Source organism: Falco punctatus (assembly GCF_963210335.1).
Source record: "Falco punctatus genome assembly, chromosome: 2".
Lineage (NCBI taxonomy): Eukaryota > Metazoa > Chordata > Aves > Falconiformes > Falconidae > Falco > Falco punctatus.
In genome coordinates, this window is record NC_137581.1 from 46,110,315 (window position 1) to 46,137,487 (window position 27,173).

The window sequence follows — 27,173 nt, forward strand, 5'->3', positions numbered from 1 at the left end:
GAAAACAAAACAAGAGAGCAGGCTGGGGGGTGGGGTGGAGGGAGAATAAGCCCCACAATCCTAAAGTGCAAAGAAAAGGTCAAGAATTACTTCAGGTTTCCTACACAAAATAATCTCACACATTTTGAAAAAAAAATCTGAAAAAACTCCAACAGCATGACACTCCTGAATCACATTCACTTTATAATTCTATACAATGTGTAGAACCTGTCACTAGAAGCTTCTACCTTACTGTTTATTCACTATTGGTTTTACATTTGTGCTTACTGATTGAGGTTTTCTGAAGCTAAGTATTTGCTGAGGTTATTATCTTCAGTATACCTGTAATCATTCCCCGTTTTGCATCCACTGAATTTTTTAATCTACAATCTCAACCCCAACGTTGAAACTGTCAATGATGAGACTGAAGCGTTCAGGACCTAGGACAGATCCAGGTGTAGAACAAGAGCTACTACACCTTTTTGCATGCACCCCCCTTGAGCAGGACAGCTAGCCTCTCAAGGGTGGTCTTCTGTGTAGTTTTAAATCCACCTTACAGTAGTTCCAGCTAGAGCACAGGTAGCCAAATTGACAGGTGAAAGGCAACACACCCAAAAGTGCCACCTGCAGAAGGATACAGTCCAACCAATGAGACAACAGGGGCAACATCAGCTTGAAGATCATCCCATGCTTCTTGGTGCAGACCCAAGGTTAGAAGCAGAGCCCTGGCATACTCCTTAGCTGACCTGCTGTAACAAGATATTCTAAGGTTTAGTTCAGTTTGGAGCAAGCTCTGGGTTGAAGTACAGACTAAGCGGCACTGGGTCCAAACTCAATCATCATCTGATTTTAGAACAAACTTAGCACTTAAAACTAAGATTTCTTTTGGTGAAATGCTAATTATTTCCCATAATCTTTGAAAAATTAGTTTTAGACAACTGTTAATAGCTGAGTATTACACTTCCTAGAGCTCACCATAAATCCATTTTGTGTCTAATTTACTATCCTCATTTATAGAACATGTAATTTCCCAGTATTTTTAGAAATGCAGTCAACAGAAACTGTACTAGACTACCCCGAGTCCTTCTTTACCTGTTTTAGTCAGCCACTGTTTACCAGTTTGCTTTATATTAGTCTTCTAGAAGCTTACATATCTTCTATGAATTCTCCAAGGTAGTTCCTAATAGCTCTGAAATTGCCTCAGCCAGTTTTTCAAACCACTCTAAAGGGGGAATTTCATCATAATTGTGAACATGCCTAACTACTTTCTAGCCTGTTCTTTCTCTGTTCTTGCCTTCATCACTGATTGCAACTGTTTTAACTTACTATAAGGCAGAGCTACCTTTTCTTTCAGATCTGCATCAGACTTTTCAGCAATGCAGAAAACCAGGAGGTACTTTTCTGGTAAACCACAACAATGTGCATTTTGAGGTTTTTTCCTTATCTTCTGTAAGCAGGTAATCTATCTGACCCATGATCACAGAGATGAAGGGCAGAGCCATTACGGAGAGACAATAAAACAGTCACAGCCTCTGCTGGGCTTCCCTATCTCCCACACCATTTACTCCATCCTGCAAAGTGCACCAAAACAGCTGTTAATTTATAATCTAGCTTCAAGGCATCTTAATATCAAATACAATAAAGGAGAACCACAGCTGATAATTACCAGTGCACTTGTCAGCAAAAAAATTAACTACTCACTCTTTCATTGCTATAGAAGTCCAACTATAAGGGCTTGAAAATACAGGAAAGGGAATATTAAAGAAAAAATGGTTATCAAGGCTGATCAGAAGATGTGATCTAAAAATTGTAGGCTACTTTTTTTAGTCTTGTTTTACAGGGCATACAGACTTGCTGTTAACTGAAAAGCATCTGGGAAACATAAAGCCAAAGGAAAAACAAAAGAAAGAAAGATGAAGTTCAACAAAAGTTTGGGACAAACAAGCAATGACTCACATGAGGAAGTTAACAATGACAAGAAATGAAACAAAGGAAATAGGCAAAGCTTTAACGGCCTGATCGATAGCTAAAGAAGTTGTTTTATGACCAGAGAACTTAATAGCAACAAAAATATTGTGGAGTCTGGATGTTGGCAAGGAGATGAAGAGGTATCAGTGACAAAATGCAAACAACTGAATATTGTAAAATGCATCAAAGTTGCTGCTTGTCTTACACACTCCCTGTTTTGGTACCTCTCTGGATTTACAAAAAACTACAATGTTCAGCAGCCTTATTTCTATGAACTGGAGGAACACTGTTTCTTGCAAGCAACTACTTCTCTTAAAGAGTCCCCATGAACAAAACCTCTCATATTTTGCTACACATTACATGACCCTCCAAAAGAAATCCTCTGATTTCTCCAACTTCACTGTGATCTCTGCACCACTGTTATTTCAGCTGCCAAGAATCCTAAATATCTACAATTAGAAAATACCTTACAACACACACCATAAAGCAACTCTTAAGTAAACAACTTGCATAATCAAAACGTTGTCTATCTTCTACAAAGTTGGCACGCTGACTGTCACTGAAGAGTAGGTGCTTTAAGATTGCATCTGTACTGTAAAATGAGAGATGCTCAGGAAATGGCTCAAGTACTAGGTCCAGTCTATACCACTTAACTCCTAATTCTGTCCTCAGCTCACTTGAGGTTTAGTCTATCTAACTCCCATTAACACAAATATGCCAATTAGTAAGAAAGTAGTTCAAGTCAACTGGACCCAGCAAATGTTCCATCACGTTTAGATGTTGCCCTCAAGTACCCTACAACTCAACTTCCGTAAGGCTTTCCTTGCTCTACTTTTTTCCTTTGCAGATACCTCCCTTTGACTAAGTAGCCACAGGTAATCATTCCTTCTGCTACTGAAATATCCAATGTGTCTTCAACCACAGTGTCAGTAGACTGCAAGACTTAAGAAGGAAAATAAATACCACTCAAACCCCCCAATCTGACCTTGTCTCAATAAACAAAATGTCTGCTTACAAACAACCGTTCAAAAAACTTTTTAATGCTTCATTTTTTTGTACCACCTACAATAATACCCATCAAGATTCCAAAATAATCTTGCCATAATATAGCTGACAGGGAATAAAATACACATATACAAACCAAAACCTAGTGCACAAATACATACCATACAAATACACATAAACCCCCCCCAGTGTAACGCAATTATTAGCAAGCTTTATGAAATACACATGCACATATAGAATATATATTATGCCATATACTCTCATCATAAACTGACCCAAAATTGCACCTTACAAAGCACAAATAGAAAAAAAAAATCCCAAAATGTACATTTCTGAAGAAATAAATACACTCATCTAAATCCTTTCACTGTAACTGGGCAACAAAATCTACAGAACTCTTCAGAAAAAATGCCTTCACTAACACTAGTTAGTATCCCTGGGCTTTTGAATATCTCTGACAAGGGAACAATTGCTCTATGAAATACTTAATGAAAAATACCTCTGTAAAGCTGTCATTTGACCTTCCCTTCCTCTTTACACTGTTGCAGGCAGGGCAGGAAAAATAAGTTAACTGCTTCTGCCAAAATCAGAGCCAAAGTAGTCGGTTGCATAGCAGTTAGCTCACAATAGGTATTTTCCCTGTTGTGATACATTAGAAGTTTGAATATTATATTTGCTAGCAAAACAAAAACCAACCAACCAAACAAGTGGAAGACAGGTTGCAGGAGAAGAAAGTAGGATTTTTTGAGTAATACCCCAAACACTGAACACTAACTGTCACTAGACATCCACCCATCACCTCAGCAAGACTAATCTTCATCCATAAGGCCAAAAGACCTTAAAACAGCTTACAAATACAGTAAGTAATAAATTACTTACATTTGAATGCTGTTACCATGCAGCTCTTTAACAAGAATGTTAGGACAAATACGTAGCATTAACTTATCTAAAACTGCAACTTTGGCTACCTTTTCAGTTCCTCTCATATTCCTTTCATTTCTATCGGCCCACAGAATGGAGGTCCAACGGGTTTCTATAAATATATTAACAACAAAAGGAGGGCTAAGGAGAATCTCCATCCTTTATTGGATGTGGGAAGAAACATAGTGACAAAGAATGAGGAAAAGGCTAAGGTACGTACTGCCTGAATCTTCAATAGTAAGACCAGTTGTTGTCCACGTACCTAGCTCTCTGAGCTGGAAGACAAGGGCAGGGAGCAGAATGAAGCCCCCACAGTCCAGGAGGAAATAGTTAGTCACCTGCTGCTCCACTTTAGACACACACAAGTCTATGGGGCTGGATGGGATCCACCCGAGGGTACTGAGGGAGCTGGCAGAAGAGCTCACTGAGCCACTCTCCATCATTTCTCAGCAGCCCTGGCTAACCAGGGAGGACTCAGACTGGCGATTAGCAAATGTGCCACCCATCTACAAGAAGGGCCTGATGGAGGGTCTGGGGAACTAGAGGCCTGTCAGTCTGACCTGAGTGCCAGGGAAGGTTATCGAGCAGATCACCCTGAGTGCCATCATGCAGCACATACAGGACAGCCAGGTGATCAGGCCCAGCCAGCATGGCTTTATGAAAGGCAGGTCCTGCTTGATTAACCAGATCTCCTTCAATGACAAGCTGACATGCTTAGAGGGTAAGGGAAAGGCTGTGGATATTGTCTACCTGGACATTAGTAAAGCCTTTGACACAGTTTCACATAGCATTCTCCTGGAGAAACTGGCTGCTCATGGCTTCGACAGGTGTATTCTATGCTGGGTTAAAAGCTGGCTGAACGGTTGAACCCAAAGTGAATGGAGTCGGTGGCCAGTCACAAGTGGTGTTCTCCAGGGATCTGTATTGGGACCAGTTCTGTTCAACATCTTTATCAATGATATGGATAAGGGGATTGAGTGCAACCTGAGGAAGTATGCACATGACTTCAAGTTGGGGAGGAGTGATGATCTGCTTGAAGGTAGGAAAGCTCTGCAGAGAGACTGGGACAGGCTGGATCAATGGGCCAGTTGTATGAGGTTCTACAAGGAGAAGTGCCGGGTCCTGCACTTGGGTCACAACAACCCCCCACAATGCTACAGGCTTGGGGAAGAGTGGCTGGAAAGCTGCCCAGCAGAAAAGGACCTGGGGGTGTTGGTGGACAGCCAGCTGAACATGAGCCAGCAGTGTGCCCAGGTAGCCAAGAAGGCCAACAGCATCCTGGCTTGTATCAGAAACTGTGTGGCCAGCAGGGATGGGGAAGTGGTTGTCCCCCTGGACTCAGCACTGGTGAGGCTGAACCTTTGGGCCCCTCATTACAAGACAGACACTGAAGCACTGGACCATGTCCAAAGAATGGTCTAGAGCACAAGTCTTATGAGGAAACAGAGAACTGGGGTTGTTTAACCTGGGAAAAAAGGAGGCTCAGAGGACCTTACCACTCTCTACAACTACCTGAAGCGAGGTTGTAGCGAGGTAGGTGTTGGTCTCTTATCCCAAGTAACAAGTGATAGGATGAGAGGAAATGGCCTCAAGTTGCACATGGGGAGGTTTAGGTTGGATATTAGGAAAAAATTCTTCACTGAAAGGATTATCAAGCATTGGAACAAGCTGCCCAGGGAAGTGGTGGAGTCACCATCCCTGGAGGTACTTAAAAGCTTAAAAGGTATGTAGATGTGGCACTTTGCAGAGATGGTTTAGTGAAAGACTTGGCAGTGTTTGGTTTACAGTTGGACTCAATGATCTTAAAGGTGTTTTCAAACCTAAATGATTCCATGATTCTATGTTTCCAGCAACATGAGGACCACGTCTTGCAACACAGCTTTGCTGTAAGAACTGATTTTTCAGCACTCTGTGTTTGTTCCCACACAGGTAAACCTCAATCCTTTCTCCTTGTGGTCTATTCCTAAGAATTACAGAATCACAGAATCATTCAGGTCAGAAAGGACCTCTTGAGGTAACACTGTTTTTACTGGGAGGGTGACTGAGCACTGGCACAGGTTGCCCAGCAAGGTTGTGGAGTCTCTGTGCTTGGCAATATTCAAAACCATCTGGATGTGGTCCTGGACAACTGGCTCCAGGTGGCCCTGCTTGAGCAGGGTGAACTCCAGAGGTCCCTTTCAACCTCAACCATTCTGTGACTGATTCTATGAAACCTCCTGCTCAAACAGGGTCAGACAGAGTAGGTTGCCCAGTACCATGTACAGTTGGATTTTTAGTATCTTCAAGAATACAACTTGTGCCAGCGCTTGCTCTCTCATACAGTGCTTTCTTGAAGTGCACTGAAATTTCTTTTTTTTTTAATTTGTGCTCATTACCTCTTGTCCTGGCAGTGGACACTACTTAGAAAAGTCTGGCTCCCTCTTCTTCATACCCTCCATACACTGGTAGGATCCCCCTGAGCCTCCTCTTCTTCAGACTGCACAGTCCCAGTTCGCTCAGCTTCCCTTATAAGAGAAATGCTCCAGACCCTTAATCACCTTTGTGGCCCTGCACTGGACTCTCTCCTGTACTGGAAAGTCTAGAACTGGACACTCCAGATGCAGCCTTAGCAGTGCTGAGCAGAGAGCACCTCCTTCAGCCAGCTGACAACACTCTTCCTAACCCAGCTCAGGAAGCCGCCTGCCGCCTTTGTCATGGCGGTGCATTACTGGCACCTGGTCAGATTGTTGTCCACCAGTATGCCAAGTTACTTCTCTGCAGAGCTGTCTTACAGCTGCTCAGCCAGCCCCCCCAAGGTTACTCCTCCCCTGATGCAGGATTCTTCATTTCCCCTTGTTGCATTCATGAGATTCCTCACAGCCCAATTCTCCAGCCTGTCCAGAGTCCTCTGAATGGAAACACAACCATGTGATATATGAGCAACTCCTCCCAGTTTTGTACCATCGATGAACTTGCTGGGAGTGCACTCTGTCCCAGCCTCTAGGTCATTAATGAAGTTGCTAAACAGTATTGGCCCTAGTGTCAGCTCCTAAGGTACGCTACTGATGACTTGTCTCCAGCTGAACTTTGTTTCACTGGTTGGAAACCTCTAGGTCCAGTTATTCAACCAGTTCTCAATCTACTTCACTGTCCACGTATCTAACCTGTACTTTGTCAGCCTGGGGATGCTATGGGAGACAGTATGAAAAGCTTTACTCAAGTTGAGGTAAAGAACATCCACTGCCCTTCCTTCCCTGAAGGTATCTGTAGATTACCTACTGTTACTGAAAACTACTGGGAGTACTATTACTTTTCATCAAGGGCTACAGCTTTTTTAAGGAACACAGCAGTGAGAATCATTGAAGAGCAAAACTGCTCAGCTTGACAGGCAGATCTCAAAACAATGCCAGAGAGCACAATCAATTTTCCCCCCAAATAATATAAGCTCAGTATTTTTTGATTGTCAACAATGAGAATATTATCCTTGGATGACCTCAAATATTTAAAATTATTTATAATTTTAGGCTTATAATAATTTATTAAGCCTAAGATCTAACACTTGAGGAACTCAAATTTTTACTAAAAGTGGGCAATAGCTCAACTGTCATTCTAACAGCCATATGCATGCACTCCAAACCATTACCAGCTTATATGCTATCTTCTTTGAATTATTAATCAAGCATCCTGACGCGAATTTTCATCCATGCCAATAAAAAAGTAAAGTCAGGGCTTAAGCAGTACATCTACAAATGGAAAAATTATTAAAAACCTTGCCAACGAAATCCATAAATCAAGGTAAGGAACATCAACTGCAATCCAATTAAGACAGGCTTAGAGGAAGAGGTAGACTAGTAGGACTGGCTATATTGGGCTTCTAAGGCATCTGAAAAAGTTAAAAAAACTCAGAACAAAAGGAGACTGATGGATTTGAAAGAACACTGCCCGAGGAGGAACACAGAGGTACATAAACATCTGGAAGATGGGGAAGACTAACAGCCATATTAGCTATTGCCTGGAACTCCTCCCTGCACACTCTGATCCAGAAGAAAAAGGTCATTTTACTATCTGATTGTTCAGTTGGGACTTTAATGTGCTACTGTTTGTGAGCTGAAATTGCACATTTTTTAATCATGACTTTAGTTTCACAACCCAGAACTATTTTACCATCACATTAACTTTTTTAAACAACTAGCTTTTTTTGAAAAACCGAAATTATGGAGGCTTAAAAATGAAAGGAGTTATCCCAGCTGCTGGAGTATCTTTTCTTTCTCCAATACAGTCTGAAACAAACACTGCAGGTTCTATAAATGAAATTAAAAACCAGCCACACAAGTAAAATGTATCTGATTCTCATTTAACCATTACAAAAGTGCAGAAATACAAAACAGTATCTAGATCCCTTTTTTATCTATAACCTTTTATAATCTGAAAAAGCATCAATCTCATAGAAACAAAGAGAACCACAAGAAAGCACCCCCGCAAAGTGTTATCCACACAAAGAGAATGGTCTCTCAGTACAACAATTGACAGTTGTAGTTTCTTTTCTGTAATTATCTGATTTTTCTTTATATGCTGCAATGTCATTATGAAATTAGATCTGTAAGAAAACATACAAGGAAAATATCTCAAGTTTTTCAGTGTAGAGGAAAGTATTTCTATATCTCTTATCCTTAATAAATACTTTTAGGACACTTATTTTTTTAATATATAAAAAAGTCATTCAACCATAGAAAAGATGACAATATCTGCACCTTTGGCCACCTTCTCATCTAAATGCAGCCACCAAAACAAAAGTGCATACAGAATTATCTTACACAGAATCATACCAGCATAATTTTAATTTACGGAAGATGTGCCATGAAGTTTAGGAAGAACTGTACTTACTAAGAAGCAGCACATTACCACTGGGTAATGACAGTATAACATCCTTAGAGTGATTACTATTACAAGTAAACCAAATAAATTTTACATTGTCTTCAATGAATAACAGAAGGCACAACCACCTAATGCAAGCAACTGAAAACTCACCAGTTCACAGCTGTCAACGGTCTACCCTGTATAACTATATTCTAGAAATAAAATGGAATAGAGAATTGATTTGTTTGGAGACAAATGGAATAGAGATATGACTGCTCTGAAAACATACAAGCATAATGAAGACGAATGAGCACGTATGTTAGAAAGAAAGGAAAGGCAAAACCAGATAAGAGGTGAGCCATAAGTAACAATACACATAACTCAAGATGAAGCAATCAAAATAAGAAGAGGCTGAAATAATAAAAACAAGAGAATAAGGCATTTATTTAAGAACAAGCTCAACTCGATGTAATGTAAATGACTGGCTGCAGATAAAGACAGTCGTTGGCTTAAAGGCTCAGCAATAGAAAAGATGAGTGATGTTATCAACTGCAACAATGAGAACAGTGGAGAAGTAAAATGAAGAATTCAGGGTTTGACCCCTTTAAGGTTAAAACTTTTACCTAGACATTTTTCCAAACTGACAGAGATCATGACCAAAATAATCAAATACTATGGCACCTAAGAATTTAAACCACAAACAACAGACTTGAACTTTTTTTACCTTATTTTACATTCTACTTTCTTGGCTTTGGCTAGGGTAGTTATTTTTCTTCAGAGTAGCTTGTATAGTGCTTGTATGTTTCAGATTTTTGATGGAAACAGAGCTGGTAACACACCTATGCTTTAGCTGAACGGTACTTGCACAGCATCAAAGCCTCTTCTGTTCTCACGATGCCTCACCAGCAGGCAGGCTGGGGGTGCACAAGCTGGGAGGGGACACAGCCAGGACAGCTGACCCCAACTGACCAAAGGGATATTCTCTACCATATAATGTCATGCTCAACAATAAGAGCCAGGGGGGAACTTTCCTTCCTGAAAAGAGGAAGGGGGGAACATTCACAGTTAAGGGGCTTGTCTTCCCAAGTAACTATTACATGTGATGGAGCCCTGCTTTCCTGGAGATGGCTGAACACCTGCCTGCTGATAGAAAGCAGTGAATTAATTCCTTATTTTGCTTTGCTTGTGCACACAGCTTTTGCTTTACCTGTTAAACTGTCTTTACTTCAGCCCACAAGTTTTTGGACTTTTATCCCTCCAACTATATCCCCCGTCCCACTGCAGGGGGTGTGACTGAGAAGCTGTGCAGTTCTTAGCTGCCTACTGGGGTTAAACCACCACACCCTTTCACAGAATCAATATTTTCTAAGAGTTTAAAAACCTCAGTTCAAAAACCATTACCTTGGACAATGATACTTAGGAACACAAGCCAAGGAAAGTTAAGGGAAGAAAATAAAATCAAGGAATGGCACTAACCTAACCATTGGGCTTCAGTTTTATGTGGGGACAAGGAAGTAAAATGTTTATTTCTTTTTTAAGGTGTAAAAACGGTATAGATTTAGGTTTATTAAATGCATTACAAAAGAAAAATCCTCACAGTATTCTCAGGCTAACGTAGTCACAGACATACTAGATGAAAAGAAAGAACTATCATTCAGTTTAAAAATAAAACTAAATCCATCAACACCATCAGTCTGAAGAGAAGCAGGGAGCAATAACATGCTATCTACTATGAAATACTTGCTACTGAGAAAAAAGCATATTAATACACTCTGTAACATATGAAACATTCAATCTAAATGTACAGAAACCATATACCTTAATACTGCCACTTATGGCACAAGGAGCCCATTCTCATGTGCCAGTTTCTAGTATTCAACCTTTGGAGATGCACAATGGTAGAACTGGCTGTGAAAGCCCACTAGGAAAGATTAGCTGTGAAAGAGTATACATACAATACAAAAACTTTAGTTAATTATAAGACTGCTATTCCAGCCAGCACCTCAACCTGAAACAATGTTTGTAGCAAGCAAGGTAAGGAAGAAAAAGACAAAAATGCAACCATGTATTTAAGAGGTGCTGCAATGGAGCAAGTTTTCAAAGTAAACTAAGGATGTGGAAGACAGTTTGCACAAAGTTATGTCAGTACCAAAGACAATATTACTGATATATCACGTGTATTTTCCTTAAAGACATACTCTTTAAATTACAGGTTTGGTAAAACATACATACTCATATGTCAGGAGAATTTACTAAGGAAACATTAAAATAATTTGACCTGGAGGAAAATCCTAATATGTGAGGAAAACAAAATGACCCCCCCATAACTGATGGTTAACATAGCAGAAACACAAATTCAACACAATTTTTTTAAGTATGCAGGAAGCACATTTACTACATTTAACACAGCTAGCAGTGAGGAATGGTAACTTCTTAAATTGCTCCAGCTCCAGCCTAACTTTAACTGCTCATATTTGCCACCTAAGAGACATGCCAGAGCAGACAGTGTAACTGAAACTTTAACTGGCATTTCCTGTCAGTTTAAAAACAAAAAAAAGAACACCCAAACCCCCCACCACAAACCAACAACATAAAAGGAAAGAAAAATATAGAAGTTACACACAGATGGCTTCATATCAGTAAGTGTAAGAATCCCAGGGACATACAGATTAGGAATTCTGAAGATTATGGAGCACAGTAAATCATATTTTACCTGAAAATTTCCAACAGAATGCATCTTTAAAAAATGGAAGTGAAGTCCAATTCCAATTTAGCAAAAATAACTTTTTGTTTATTTCTCTAATTGCTAGCTGTAGCCACTTTGAAATAAATTAGAGAAAAAAATAATCAGTCACTGGTTAAAATATTAAGCAGAATAAACCACAATCATTGCAAATCTAATATGCTGACTCCTCTCCTGTTCCACTTAAGGACTTACTCCCTTATGTTTGCATATTAAAGTTTCAAATTCTTGTGAACTTCAGCAGACTATTCAGACAATGTTTGCTGGTTTAAAGTGGAAGAGATTTCATTATCCGCAGAAAAAAAACCCACACAAAATTAATGCAATGACCACACATGGATTTAATTCCTAAAAGTATAACACTTAATACTTGAGCCAGACATGTTGCTGCTGCTAAGAACTTTGCCACTGTATAGATACCAACACCTATAATCACATTCCCACAAATATTCTCTTCGTTAATCCCCAAGCTGACATTCAGAAAGGACAGATTATTTTAAAAGTTTACAGCACATTAAATACAGTATTTTGGATCATGGATAAGCAGCCAAGATCCTTAAAGGTGGCAATGCTATCAAGTGACCACCAACCATCAAGGACTAACCTAACAATAAAGGAAAATGATGTAAACTCTTGCCTATGCTTCAGAAGTATCTACAAGAATGCCGAAACAGGAATTGAGAAAGAGGCAATAACCTGCTATCATTATTATTTACCTCAGCAAAAAGACACTTCCTGAGACAATTACCATGTGAACACTAAAACATGCTTAACCAATAATGACCAAAATATTACAGCTAGATAGTTAGGTACCCCATACAACCAATTTAGTAACAAATTGATTATGTTGAGAATATGTCAATTTTCTCCACAGCTGAACATTCAGAATGTCACTATTTAACAGTACAAACACCATAAGCTGCTGCTACTTGGCACACTCTCACACAAGCACACTCTCATAGCTAAAAAAAAAAATAAAATAGCTTAACAGTTTTTTGCAACTTCTATTCAATTCTGGTTTGGCCAATAACTGAACTTTTAACTGAAGAGCAAAAGGTTCCACATAGTATTATTATGTAATCCAAAACAATTCATAGGAGAACACACACACACACACAACACGATACTATCACATTCACTAACTCCTTTTCAAACTACAGCCCTTCCGTCTAAATGAAGGAGCAGGACACACACAACTGCAAAAGACAAAGGTCACTTTCAGCATCACTAGACTTCTAAGGCTGCTTCAGCCTCTATTTTTGTGAAAAGGAAATGTTTTTCTAATATTTCACAAAACCTAAATATTCTTATGGATTACAGGGTTGGGTTTTTTTACATTTTCAAATTGTTTATATCAATTATGATATATACACACAAATAAAACAATCATCTTAAGTCTCTCAACATAATATTGTTAGTTTCTTTCCAGCTTCTAGTATGTTTTCTACACTAACATTACACAAATAGAAACCATGTCAGACTAAACAACTATTACATAGTAGTTCTTTTAAAAATCTGTAGAACCATTTTCCTTATCAGAATATAAGGTGAAGAAGGTAAGTAAAAATACACAGGTTTAGTTGTTAGTTAATCCCCATTAACCAATAGCACAATATAGTACTAAAACATTACCGTATTGCAGCTAAAAAACCTACATCAGACAGCAATTCTTACCAGCTTTGCTAGTGCACATTAGCTTAATGTAAGACTCAGCACATCAGTTTTCCAATGAAATAAACCTAAGTTTATGTAAGAACTTAAACTTTTTTTTTTTTAAATGACATTTACAAAATTTAAGAATTGAAAAACAGAGGAGCGGAAAATAGAACAGAATATTTCAGTTGGAAGGGACCTACAGAGCAAACTTTTCCCCAAGAATAAACATGAAAATGTAATATGTAATGCATAATACCTCACCAGAAACACTGCTATCATTTTGTTAGTCTTTCTGTACATAACCTTTATTTTTTCAATCAAAAGAATACTTCCAAACTTTCTACAATTATGATTTCATTTTTAAAAAGCATCAAGTCCCAAAGAACAGCCTACAGCTTTTGTGAAGGCTTTAGAACTTCAGAAATTCAGGCTTTCTGATGTGCAGCAATCAAAATTAACACATTTCACATATCTAATTTTACTACACGTTTTCTATAAATACTTTAAATAACTTGGCATTGCAAAAGTGTTTCAGTAGTGCTTCCCCAATAAATTTTTAAAAAATACATACTTAAAAATTCCCAGGGCCAAATAAGCATTGCATTACTGAGCAGAAGAAGGGGCATAAGGGAAGACTTTGTGTCAACTTCAAAAAGTCTAAAGACTAACATAATGATCAATTTTCTCCAAAGGACATATAATTTACAACTATGAGTGTGGATGAGCTAGCCTACCTCCAAAAATTTATCATCTAGTAGAAAGAATCACTGTAAAATGAAAGAAAGTTGGCTGCCTCTTATTCATACAAAACGGCTGGAAAACCAGCCATCTGATTTCTGGTTAATAACAGAAATCTTACATTCCAGTCATCACTGACATTTTCCTTGATCTCAATCAAGCCACTTCACAACACTGTATTTGTTTGGTATTTTTGTCCCCACAATACAAATAGAAGCTTTTCTACTCTGAAGGATCTAAGTTAAAAGAGACAACTTGAGCAATGAAGTAACGGACAAAAAAAGTAACTCCCCAAAAGCATTTGTATTTTCAAATGGTTAATACTTTTAAAATAGTTAAAAGAATGTTTCTACTAAGCTTTATGCAGCAAACAAATTAAACACCTGACAAGCTCAGTAGGATATCTTCCTTTAGTCAGGAACATACAAAATTTTCAATATTAAATATTATTCAATAAATACTGCTGCAATTCTGATACCTAATGTTACCACAGAAATCCAGATACAGTCCTCGCAAGTAATTTAAAGTGCAAATGGAACCAAAGAAGAACATATTCAGAAATGATTCTTGGATCTGCATGATACTACTCTTACATTTACTAATTGTTGTCCTACAGACAAAAAGAAAATGATCTTTTTAGTAAAAATCAGTTGATAAGCTGTAACAGACAAGAAAAAAAAAATCTTTGAGTATGAAATTACTGTCATTTTAGAGTACATTGTCATTTTTATTTTAAAATCTCAAGTTAGTAGAAATTATGTAGAGAACACTTGCATTACAAAAACAGGCCACACTAGCGCCATTACAGATTTGTATACCTATCCATATTTGACAAAAAGTTTCACAGAACACACTGAGCCTAACTGATGCTTCTGGTATTAAGTACCTACATAGGTAAAAGAAGACTAAAGGGACTGACAGTTCAGGGAAAACCCGGAGATGCACAAGAGCTAACAGCAGCAGTTCAGCTGGATAGGGTTGTTTGTCAGGATTAAGTTATACAACAGAAAAAAAATGTATATTTGAAGACAACAAAAATCTGAAAATCAGAAATACCTCACTTTGCAGATACAAAGCTTCAGGATTGAAACCTGTTAACAACTTACATGACTTCAGTAACAGAGAGCAGACTTCCAGTTTCATCCACTCAGAACCCAGCCTATGAGACGACACTGCAACATGAAGTTTGTATTTACCCTCTTGAAGAAGCTCATGCTTCCTATTGGTGTTTTACAGACTTTCATGGCTACACCAGCCATTATGCCATTACTAGTAATATTCATATATTTCAGCCACAAAGCAGAGACTACAAACTAGGCACACTCAGAGTAGATTCATCTTCCAAACCAATCTTGCCTTGATGAGTAAATTTCCCACTGCTAGTAGTACTGTAACAGAGTCTTAATAGTTATCTGAGCAAAGATGGTTGTATGTTAAGTTCCAGGATTAGATAGCTTTCATAAAAATATCAGGCTGGTGTTAGCAACAGAAACGGCAGTGCTTCGCTACCTCTGTACACAGATCTTTGCACAACCCTTCACCTCACGCTGTCACAAGCACAATCACAAGGTGAGCCAGATGAGGGAATTAGTCTGGATTACAACAAATCATTTTTGCCAAGTTAATTTTAACCCAGAGCAAGTCTCTAATCTGTTACTGCAAGAGGCTATATAAATAAATATGTCAACGTGGCAGGGGGAACAAGCACACTTGACCGAACCGCCTCTTTTGGAGAACGAAGTGTTCATGACACCGCAGCCAGTATCACGTGAGCAAATGCAAAGCGCTGCTAGTTCTGTTTCAAAGCCAATTACTGCATCCTACACAACACATGATATTCATCACTTTCAGATAACAGCCAGCACAAACACCTTGCAAATGTGATCTTAATCTTACTTGTGACTTTCAGATAGTCTTCACAAGTTTAGTTTCCTTGTCTATGCACAAGCATTTTCATGCTGCTTTTTAATTCTTCATAAACATTACAGTCAGGTTTTGAATAAAAGCATTCACTGAGGCAGTCACTGGTCACACCATGTGCAGTGCAGAGGACAGTTTTGCAGACTTGAAGCAAAAATTCTGTGTCGACATACTGCAAATAATTCTTCAAATTAGTCTTCTTGGAGCACAGGAAGAATTTTATTAATGCTCATAAGCCAATTTGTTTAGGTGTTTAAGCTACTTGAAGACATTTTTCTAGTGACAAAAACTCACTGATGGATTGAGAGGCTTCAGATTTTCCATACATATAAAAATCAAGTTAAGACCCTTGTTATAAACTATATTACCTTAACCTCCAATTATTTTAGCTGGCACTGTTATCTACCGCAGCAACCAGATGCAATCAAAAATCACTTCAAAGCATCTCTTTAGAAAATGTTTGGAATTTTCATCGTTCTTGTAAAAAAGCATTTCTGACCATTTCTACTTAAGATTACCAGGTAACTGAAATTCTCAAACCTTAGATTGCAACAGCGTGACACCAATACAAAGAAACAGTGGAGATCATGAGCTTTACCTTGGCTGCCATCAGTCTGATACGTAAGATGCTGGGGGTAAGTACCAAGAGGTAACAGACAACCATCTGATTATTAAATATTCCTTCACTGCTAAGTCCTACAGCACACATTGGCTGTATTCACCGGCATTAACTAGCTGTCATTTACTTGCTAACAGCTTAAGATAACTCCTTTCCTCTGTACAAGGAGTCTGGCTTCTTTGATTTGCTCGAAGATGACATAACATAGCCAAGATACATGATTAAATCTAGCCTTCCAGAATAAAGACATATACTAACTGCAAATGTCACTGTTCTTTTTAACTGGCATTCTCATAAGAATCTGCTAATAAGAAACAGAACCCCAAAGAATGCAATCTATGGTATCTTAAAAGTAATTATTGTAAGAACATCAACTAAAAGAAACATTAACATTTACACCCACCTAGAGCTAATATTTTCTACAATTTTAAGTACAAGAGATACCAATTGAATTATCCTGAAACCAAAAAACACAGAGGACACAACGAATTCAAAACTACAGACACATTAAGGCAAAGTTCAGACAAATAGCTGAACACCGCGGGGCAATCGCGGGGCTGATTTCCCTACATTTAGTGGTTTCCTTACACTTTGCACTTGCAGTCCCAGGATTAAGTAATAGAAAGCTCAAAAGTAGAAAGAGAAGCTTTGAAGGAAAAAGGCACGAGCACTGAACCAAGGACTATATGGGGTAAGAAAACACTCACAGTTCTACCCAGGGAAAGAAAGAACTGCCATTTCCCTATCATACACTGAAATCGCTCGGTATTTGCAAAGATACCAAACGCCAATGTTAACAGGCCACGCTTCCCGCATTTGCGGGAACAAATTGGGAAAGTTATGTCATTCTTTTAGCTTCTCCTGTTAATTGCAGTCCTGGGCACAGCCTTTGGGGCGGGGGGCGGGCGGCGGGCGGAATTCAGCCCTGCCGCTGCAGTCCGACTGACAATACCCGCCCAGACCGAAGAGGCCACCCACCCAGCGCTTCACAACCGCTTACAAACTTAAACCCAGGGTGCCCCAAAGCTCTCCTCGCGAGCCGGCCACCCACACCCCAGCTGAAGGCCAGCGGAGGCCGAGAACACAGGAACGTGCCGGTTTCGTGCCATCCGCATCCCCTGCGACCTCCGGTGGGAAACAATGGGGAGCGCCCGGGCACCGCGGGGGGACCCGCCCCTCGCCCCCCTCACGCAGAGCGGCCACCAGGCCGGGGCTCCCGGCCCCGCCGCTCGGCTCCGCCGGCGGGAGGGGCGGCCCGGCCCGGGGCGGGGGGTGCGGGTAACGGCCGCGGCGGCCACGCGCGCCGCCCGCCGCCCCTCCCTCCCCCGCCGGCACCGCGCGGCGCCCCCGCCCCGCCTGTCACACGGCCAGGTTGAGGGGAGGGCGGCGACGCGTCCCGGGCGAAAAGCGGCAGGAGCAACAGGCACACTGCTGCGGCCCCGGGACCGGAGCCCGAGGGCCGGCCGGCGGGAAAGGAAGCCCCCGAGGGGCACCGTCCGCCGTGGGGGGCTCAGGAAGCGGGTGGGGGCGGCACACCCCTCGCACCCCCCCCGCCTCCCCCTGGGAAGCGCTGCTTAGGGGACGCAGCCTCCCTCCCGACACGAGGCCGCCTGCAAGGCGGCAGGTTACCGAGAGAGGAAAAATAAGGCAGGGCAGCCAACGGCTGCTCCGCACGCGGCAAAGCCCCGGGGCCCCTCGCTCGGGCGACCTCGCCAGCGAGATCCGGGGTGCCTCCCGCAGCAGGCAGCGGCGTGTCTCGCTACAGACCGCGGGCTCCGGCCCGGTTCAGTGGCATGACAGGCCCCGGCCAGAGCGAGCTCTACCCGAGGTCTCAACATGGACACCGTGAGGAAACGCTCCATCCCCCCAGGGGGCCGCGGAAGGACGCGCGGAGCGGGGCTTCACACCGATACGGTCCGCCACAAGGGCGTGACGGAGCCCCGGCCTCCGCGCTGGGGGAGGGGAGCGTGCACAGGTAACTCCCCCCGGGCCCGGGGAAAGCGTGGTGGCAGCGCCATCTGCACGGTACCGCCGGCCAAGCTAGCGGCAGGGCCCGGGCGGCGGGGCGGGGGTGGCACCTGGGCAGCCGCCGGGTTACATCGCCGCCCTCTCGGTCCCCGGAGGCCCGGAGGCGGCCACATGGCAGAGGCAGCGGGGCAACCGCGCTGCCTGACAAGGGGGCCGGGAGGGCGGCGGCCGGGAGAGGGGCGGCATACGGCTGCCAGGAGGAAGGTGCACGCAGGGGGCCGGGGGAAGGGCCGCTCCCAGCCGGCGGCTGCCCGTCTCTCCTGGGAGAGAGCTCGGCGCGCGTTACCTGCCCGGGTGGCTTCCCAGCTCCCGGTCGCTCAGCGCCGCCGTGTAAATCTTCCGGTATCTGTCGGCTAGGGCCTTCCCGGAGAGCAGCAGCTGGTAGCGGCTCCGGCAGCCCAGCGGCTGCGCCGCCAGGGCGCCGGGCAGGGCTCCCAGCCCGCCGCCTGAGCCCTCTTCGGGCCCCATGGGCCCCGCCGGACCGGAGCCGCTGGAAAAGAAGAAGAAGCCGCCCTCGGCCCCGGTGCAGGCAGCGACGGCGGCTCCCGCAGAGGCGGCGGCGGCTGCGGCGCTCATCCCCCTCCCCGCCCGCCCCCTGGTGGCTGCGCTGCCTCCCGGCGCGACGCGGACACAGGCGGCTCCCGCTGCCTTCACCGCCGGGGCCCAGCCATGGAGAGGCCGCAAAAGCCGCCGCCGCCGCCCTGGAGGCCGCTCATCCACCCGGGCCGGGGCCGGAGGTGCGGGAACACCCCTCTCCTCCTCTCAAGCGGCGGCTCTGGGGCCGCGGCTACCGGCCCTCTCGCCTTCCGCCCCGGCCGCAGCGACGGCTGCCGCTCCCTCCCGCCGGCGGGCGCGCCGAGCTCCGGGCAGGACCGTGTGCCTCCGGGACGGGGGGTGGGGGGGAGAGAGGGGGGCGGCCGCTCGCTTCCCCCTTCCCGCTACGGGGGGTGGGGGAGAGGGGGGGCGGAGGCCGGCGGCTGCCGCTTCCCCGCTGGAGTTTCTCCTCGGCGGCGCCGCCGCCCTCTCTCCGCACAGCCGCCCCAGCTCCCCCCGGCGGCCAGCCCGGCCGGCGGGCGCATGCGCCGCCCGGCCCCGCCCCCCGCGCGGCCCCCGGGAAATCCGGGGCCGAGCGGCCGCCCGCACCTGCCGCGCCGGGCGAGGGGCCGGCGGCCGTCCCGGGGCCCGCCGATGCCGGCGAGGGGCTCCGGGGTCCTGCCCGCCCGGGGTCGAGCTCCGCCGGCCCCGCGAGGTTTCTCTCGGGGCGCGCTCTGCGCCCTGCCGGGAGCGCGCGCCCGCCTGCCTCAGCGCGTGCCGGCGTCCCGCCCCGCTCGGACGAGGCGCCGGAGCCGCCGGTTTCGGCCAGGAGAGCCGCGGCCGCCCCGCCGCCTCGCGTCAGGCCCCGCACCCGCGCTCCGGCCTGCGGCGGGGGCGCCAGGGGTCTGCTGCGACCCACCGCGGCGGCTGAGCCCGCATGCCCTGTGCCTGCGCTGTGTAATGCTGGCTGGGCAGGATCCTTCCAGGAGCGATAGCCTCTCGCTGGCTTAAGGCAGAGGTCACTAAATCCAGCTGCCAAGCTGGGCCGGGATTTCCTTAAGCTGGCCTGGTTTGCTGCGGGATGCCTTACCGGCTCGCAGAGGGCAGGGGAGGCGGCAGCAGGTGCTGGTACAGTTCATCTTGTTATGTTGTTACATTACTGCCTTTCAACCAATTTACTTTCTTCACATCTGTTACATTGTTACCTTTTATCAGTGGAATTGCAGCCCTGCGGTTTTGCCACATTTTCTAATACTTTTCCCAGCTGGGAACTGCAGGTGTACAGGCCAGAGTACTTGTTACTGAAAAAAACAAACCAACAAACAACCGAACAAACAAAAACACAAACATAAAACCCCAACAAACCCAAACAAATATACCAAATGTGGCCTGGGTTGCAGTCTGCAGAAAACCGTCATCCAAAGAAGGTGCATGCTGTCATATTTTTATTTATTTTTTTCTTCTCCCCTCCAAAAGAGGGCCTAAAGAAAGCTTGGGATTCCACTGACTGTGAATACAGATATATTATTTTTGCAAACAATTCTGCATAACAGCAAATATAAGAGAACCATCTTTCTTAAGCTTGTGTGTTGCCGACCAATGCTTAAGCATTCAAGCCAAATTTCAAGTACTTTTTTTTTTTTTTTCAGAGAACTGGGGATGTCAAACCCAGTAAATTCATACAGGTTTTCTCAAAGGTAGCTGTCCAGGTTGCACAATGACAGCTGGATTACTGCCATCACTGAAGAAAAAGCTACACCCTGAATGAAGTCAGAGACACCAGAGACCATCCAAGAAGTATTTAAAATAGTAACTACATAAAAAGCTTTCAATTATAATTCTTAAGGGGGGGGGGGGGGGGGAATAATCCATCACTGATAAAAGGAGCCACAAAAAAACTAGGACCATGTCTTGTGGTGCTAACCACCACCAAATCGCATTCCCTCTGAGAATCAGAGTAATATGTCTTTGTAGCTCCTTTTTTAGGGATTACCTAAAATCATTCCTACAGGAAAGAACCAGAAAAAAAAAAAAAACCACCAAACCAAACAAATAAAAAGAAAAACAATAACTCCCCCCATCTTTTAGCTCATTTTTGTGTTAGGCTGTAAACTGCTACTCTATATGCAAACAGTAATTTTTCCTTCACCAAACACACACAGCCTGACAAATGGTGTAACACTGTCACATTTCAAAATTATTCTTCTTCACTAATGCTGTTTAACCATCTTAATGTATGTGCCATAAATGCTAAGTGCTGGCAAACTTTTATGAAAGTGATGCAATTTATTGCAATTCTTGCATATTGCTCCAAACTCTGGAATTTGTCTGGGCTTGTGTTGTACCCAACACAGTGTGGTAAGCATTATTCTTTGCAAGCTGCAGCTGCTACTCCACATCCCTCTTCTTCTGAAATCTTTTTGCTTTTGGGTGGAATCTTGCAAAGTGTACACAGTACAGAGTCCACCTTCCATACACTTTAGCCTGTGACGAGCAGCAGTGTTTGACAACGTAACTAGGATTTGCACAGCAAAAATAATTCTGGACCTTCAGATAGTCTACCTCCAAGTTCTCTTCACTCAAAATATGAAGTAGTGTCCAACTTGTAAGGCTGTTAATGGCACCAGCTGGGTGGGAGCTGGATGTTCAGTCCTCATTCACAGCCATATTTTAGCTTGTGGTTTGGTCCTCAGAGGAAGTCACCTTTTCTTTTTCATCCTTTTAAAAATATGATTGTGGTACTCATATTTCATATTATTTCTCTGAGACTGATTCTGAGCAATAAATACCAGTACTGTGCTATGTAAGAACATTCAGGAGTACACATTTGTCCAGAGCAGCCTTATGCTAGATCTGGTATTGACTATACTCCTGTAGTTAGCATAAAATTATTACAGGTTCAATTTTTTTTGTCTTTTGTTGTGGTTTTTTTTTTTTTTTTTTTTTGTGTTGGTTTTTTTTTTTTTTTTTTTTTTTGGGGGGGGGTGTTGTTTGTTTGGTTTTTTAAAAGTGGTAGTTATAGTTTTGGGGACTCTGTTTGCACCAGATTAGCCCTTTGCTTTATGTAGCTGGAGTTTTGGATCTAGCAGTATATTTGAAAGATGATTTTTTTATACCATTAAAACAAATTCAGTCAACTGAAAGCTACTATTAAGTGCTTTGCAACCAGAGTGTGTCTTACATCTGATAATACTGAACTCTTTCCCATTTGCTAACATCTGCTTGCTGTTACAGAACGAAGCACTTTGTCAGCCTCTCCCTTTTCCGTTAAGGTGGGGTTTTCAGCAGTTGCATTCATTCACTTGGCACCTTTATAAATAAGTGTCAGCAGGACAAATGGTTCAGAAGTCATCCAGAATCAGAATCTGACAGTCTGTCCTGCTATCACTGCTCACATGGACCAGGATTATACAAACGTGAGTTTCAACACAGTAGAACAAGAATTCCCACCAGGTAATTGGAAAGCTCCCATACCCTGCATGATGGAACATAAAGGAAAAAGTTCCATGGTTTCATAAACTAACGATTTTACTTTCAATTATATTTCCAGGCCTTTTTTTAAAAAACTTTAAAAATATGCTACAACCCAATACAGTAATTTCTTCACAAGCAGGCAGGGAGTCTGGAATAAGATCACTTCAAAAATACGTGAACTAGACAGTTCACATATCAAATTGCAGCCAGGTAGTTGTAAACCACAGAATTCAGTACTTCTGCAATAAAACTTGAAATTTACGAATTTACTAACCAGGTGATTTAGAGTTCTTTGTTCACTTGAAGGTCTTACCATCGAATTTTCTCCACAAATAGGACTTAAACCAGTAATAAGGGGGGGGGGGGGGGGGGGGGGGGGGGGCATGTGTGTAATCTCTTGGTCACTAAGCTTCTGTCACTGTCAAGGTATGTTGTGAGGCTGTTGATATGATTAGTTAAAGGGACAGTTTTTCATCACGTAGTTAACTATTTTCAAACATAGTTTCAACAGTCCAGGTAGGATGGGGCTTTGTGCAACCAGGTGTAGTGGAAGATGTCCCTGCCCATGGCAGGGAGTTGGAACTAGGTGATCTTTAAGGTCCCTTCCAACCAAAACCATTCTATGATTCTATGAACAAAGCTAAAGTCTGGTTTCTCATTCTCACTCTGTAATGTACATCTATCTTTGAGTTGTCAGCATTTATTTTGAGACTTCGTTACTGTTGAGGGGGGAGACATAAGACATGACAGACCACAAAGCTTTACAACATAATTCTTGTCCTGTGCTTTTCTAATGTAAGGAATTCGTTAATGATAAAAAGCACAGGGCAGGTACTATACCACCTCCATATTAGAGACAAGAGCTTCTTCTCCATTCCTGTAATGGAAATGCTTGTTCCTCCTTATCCAATTGCTTTCCAGGTCAGATAATGGCACCAACTTACATTTATTCGCATTTCATTTCCATATACAGCAGAAATGAAGGAAAACAAAGCTGATGTATTTAAATAATAAATATTTTTATAAAATTAAAAAATTTAACTCTCCAAATGTATTCACTTTGTTGTGTTTTTTTCAAGTCAAGTTTTCCCTATCTTCATTATAAAGACACTCTAAAGGAAAACAAATGAACAAACAAAACCCACCCCATTTTTAATAACTGGAAGTTACTTAAAACAATTTTCTTGAACAGCTGTAAATTAAATAAAGCTCTTTCAGGCTTCGGGCTGGTTTTAAAATGCAGAGTCCTGGGATTCAGTTAAATTAATAGCTCAGTGAACTTTTTCAGCTATAAGTTCAAACACAAAGAGACTTTCTACACATGAATTATCACAACGAATTTTACTGAACTCAAGGTCTATGCATACACCTGTTGATACACTAGCCACATTATTCCCTGTGGGATTTTATTTTTTTCCCCCCTGTAGACTTATAGTTATGAAGGACTACTACATTAGTCACTTGACTGATGATTTTCTTACTAATATGTATCAGTAGGGCAGCCAGAAGAAACTTCCCATTTCAACTGGTCCTGAGAACAGGCACTGTTCCTCATATTTATAGGAGCATATTGTAAACAGTTAAACCAAGAGGCAAGCATGCAACCCACAATTTATTTAGATTCTGCTTAGATTTTGATATCTTTCAAAGCATTTGGACAAAACCTACTTGGCCATTATTTGTGGGATATTCTCCGTCTGCTTCCATGCTAGACTCTACACCTGAAGGCATGGATTTTGCCAGTTCTGCTATAAGGTACTGCAGTTTCTCATACAGTTTAATAATGTGCTTATAGTACATTGGGAGCTAAGTCTTTGTTCCAGAGGCTTGTGACTGGCCTGGTAAGGCAGCGAATGGATCTTACCCAACTGGCTTCCTCAATCCTTGCTCTTCATTCCGTTCCTGATCCCCTAACTCAGAATTAGGAGTCCATTTAATTCTTCTCTTTTCTCCCCAAAATTCTTGTGCTAGCAGTGGCTTTGATCACCTGTAGAAGCACTAGAAGCTGTGCCTACAACAGTTTGGAAGGCTTGTTTTGGAAGAATTTCCCTCAGATCAGCATCTGCCGCAGATTAATCCAAGTCCTATTGCTGTTGTATGTTTTACCTTCTTTCCTTTTATGTGCTTTTTCTTAAAACTTCAGCATGTTTTACATAGAGGCATCACTTCTGGATACTCTGTAGTCTCATATCTTACAGTTCAGCATAATTTGATATCTACAGATGCAGGATCCATGATCCATGAACTGTTTATAACATGTAGCATTTGCTGTGGACAGATTATTAGGATCACTTCCTTTAGTTGGAAAACTACTGGGGGGGGGGAGAAATGTGGGTATTTTTCTAGCCAGTGTGGCACATGATGTCTCAGAGGACATCAGGAAAGCCTCTGCAAAGTCACCTTCTGTCTGCAAGCGGTGCATTTCAAACCTAGTAGTCTTGAGTTCATGACAACATGCTACTTTCTGTCATCTTTGTTTCATTGAGTCAATTTCCTTCTATTTCTTTGTCTCTGATATGGAACATAGTTCCACCATTCGTTATTCATCTTCTTTGCTAACCTTTTTATAAAAAAAAAACCAGGGCACAGATCCTCCCCACTAAGACTTCTGTCACATTTAATAACACATAAACTTTAAAGCCCACACTGCTGAAGTGTCTTCTCTCTCTTTACTACCAGCTTAGGCCCACTGAGGAAAAACTCCTCTCCATTGGGAAGCAAGTCCTAGGTAATATAACCAAATTGACCTGTGTGACTTGTTAGGCCCGATCAAGGGACCAAGTACTGAGTGAAATATAGGATCTTTCACTTCCCTCCATCATGTGCGTGCACGACACAGGTCAAAGCGGAGCTATGTGGCTCTGTAGTTCAGAAGCTGTGCAAGAGTAAAGTCCACTCCCATTAGGTGGGGGTGATTTTCGAAGACCTCTCACCTCTGGGGGTGGCGTGGGGGGAGGTGGCCAGGAAGTATGTTCTCAACTCAGAAATAATGTTCTGTTATCCATTGTAGCAGCATACAAAGAACTGACTGGTACAGCTTCACCAGGTTAGTTTAATGCTCATGCTCCCTGTGGATGACCTTGAGAACAAATCATCTGCATCCCATACAACATCTTACACTTCCCAGTAAGTTGTTCTGGTCACCTTAAATGAAAAGTTATCTTCATGTTTGTAAGGTTTTTCCTCTGATATCTCGCTCATTTTTTCCCCTGTTTTTCATGGACTATTTAAATGTATAGCCATACCTGAGATACAAGAGGGCAGCAGATTAAAAAAATAATTTGTAAAAAAAAAAACCCACAACCAAAATCAAACCTCCACAGCCTCTTTATTCACTTATTTGAAGAAATACAAGAAATATAAACTCTTTATTAAAATTGAGGACTTGAATCAGAGTGAATTTCAGTGTCCTTCAGTATTTCATATTTGGAAGAAGACTATAATCACTAGGATAGTGGATCCCTAATGAAGGAACATCCACTGAGCTAATTCCAGGCATACCGTATATCAGCATGTTTTAGTGTGACTAGTGAAATTATTTGCAGAGGCAAAATTAACAGACCAAGATGTGTTTGTCTCCATCCAACCCCCACAGGACTTTAGAACAAGAGATGAGTAAAGAAACTACCTCCCCTTTCCCACTCACAAAAACCTGCCAAACATCTCTCTCATCAATTCCTTCAAAAAAAGTTCTCTATGGTGATATAAGAAAAGGAAGAAACACAAGGATATGAAGGATATATACTGCAATGCTGGAGAAAAAATATTTAAAGAGTGGGGAGGGATGAGAAGACAGCAGTTTAGGAACCCTCTCTAGCTAGAATTCTTGAAGGTATTACAACAGGAGAGATTCAAACAATAATCTAGTTCCATTCACCTGCATACACACTAATAAAACAAAAAGAAACAAACACTAAAAACATCCAACCCAAACAAAAAAAAGCCCAAATCCCAAGGATCAAAAGAACAGTTGGATTATTATTTTTTTTAATGTCAAATTGTATGATCTGAAGCATTCAGCTTCAATTGCTCATGAAGAAGAACAGGGTAACCTGTTTGAACAGTGTCATGTTTTCAAGAAAGCTGCTTTTGAAAGTTACGAGATTCATATGATTAGCCTAACGGAGATTTTTTTAGAGCATTTACTAAATAAATGAGAGTTCAGTCAGAGATATGCTTTTGGAAGACCGTGAAATCTCTAATTTGGGAACAGGTTGTAATATGAATCAGAAATTAATAAACAGAAGAAAATTGTCAGGATTCTCCATCAGACTTAGGGAAAGTGTGGACTTCAGTTACCCAAGTACATCTGTATCTTAGATTATAAGCTCTGACAAGAAAATAAAATGATATCACAGCAAACTGAGCTAGCAAAGTACAAAGATACATGCAGGGATTAAATGAAATTCATACACCAAGAGTCAAAAACAGAAACAGAAACACCTTTGCAAGAAGTAGAGCATATAGTGTGAGAAGAAGCAGACCTAAGCAACATTCTGCATTTGAACAGAGCTGCTTTATTTGGGGGAACCAAAAACCACATTGAAGAAATCTAGGCAATATCCTAAAAAAACGATTTGTCTTATTAGAACATATTAAAACCCTCTTTGGACCAGAGTCGTAGCTATTTGAGTGACTTGCTCAAGAACAGCTATAGCAAGTGACTGAAATGTTACTCTGAGTATGAATGGAACACATGCTCAGTTCTAATGTATATATTCATGTGTTTTTCAAATGTCATTAAGAGGTTTA

At 42.4% G+C, this 27,173-nt stretch overlaps 1 protein-coding gene and 1 long non-coding RNA gene across 22 annotated transcripts in view; one reads left to right on the forward strand and one right to left on the reverse strand.

Annotated features, from left to right (window-relative positions):
• Positions 1–20,606, reverse strand: part of MYCBP2 (MYC binding protein 2) — a 202,020-nt gene extending 181,414 nt beyond the window's left edge. For all 21 annotated transcript variants that reach the window (XM_080374375.1, XM_080374363.1, XM_080374371.1 and 18 more), the window contains exon 1: positions 18,700–20,606. In XM_080374375.1, the coding sequence (XP_080230501.1) occupies positions 18,700–18,989 (290 nt within the window). In that variant the 5' untranslated portion in view covers positions 18,990–20,606. The remainder of the gene's footprint in view (positions 1–18,699) is intronic.
• LOC308058535 lies at positions 652–25,717 on the forward strand. The gene is made up of 2 exons (XR_013925866.1): positions 652–18,360; positions 20,597–25,717. It is a non-coding gene; the product is annotated as an uncharacterized lncRNA (long non-coding RNA).
• The last annotated feature ends 1,456 nt before the right edge of the window (positions 25,718–27,173 follow it).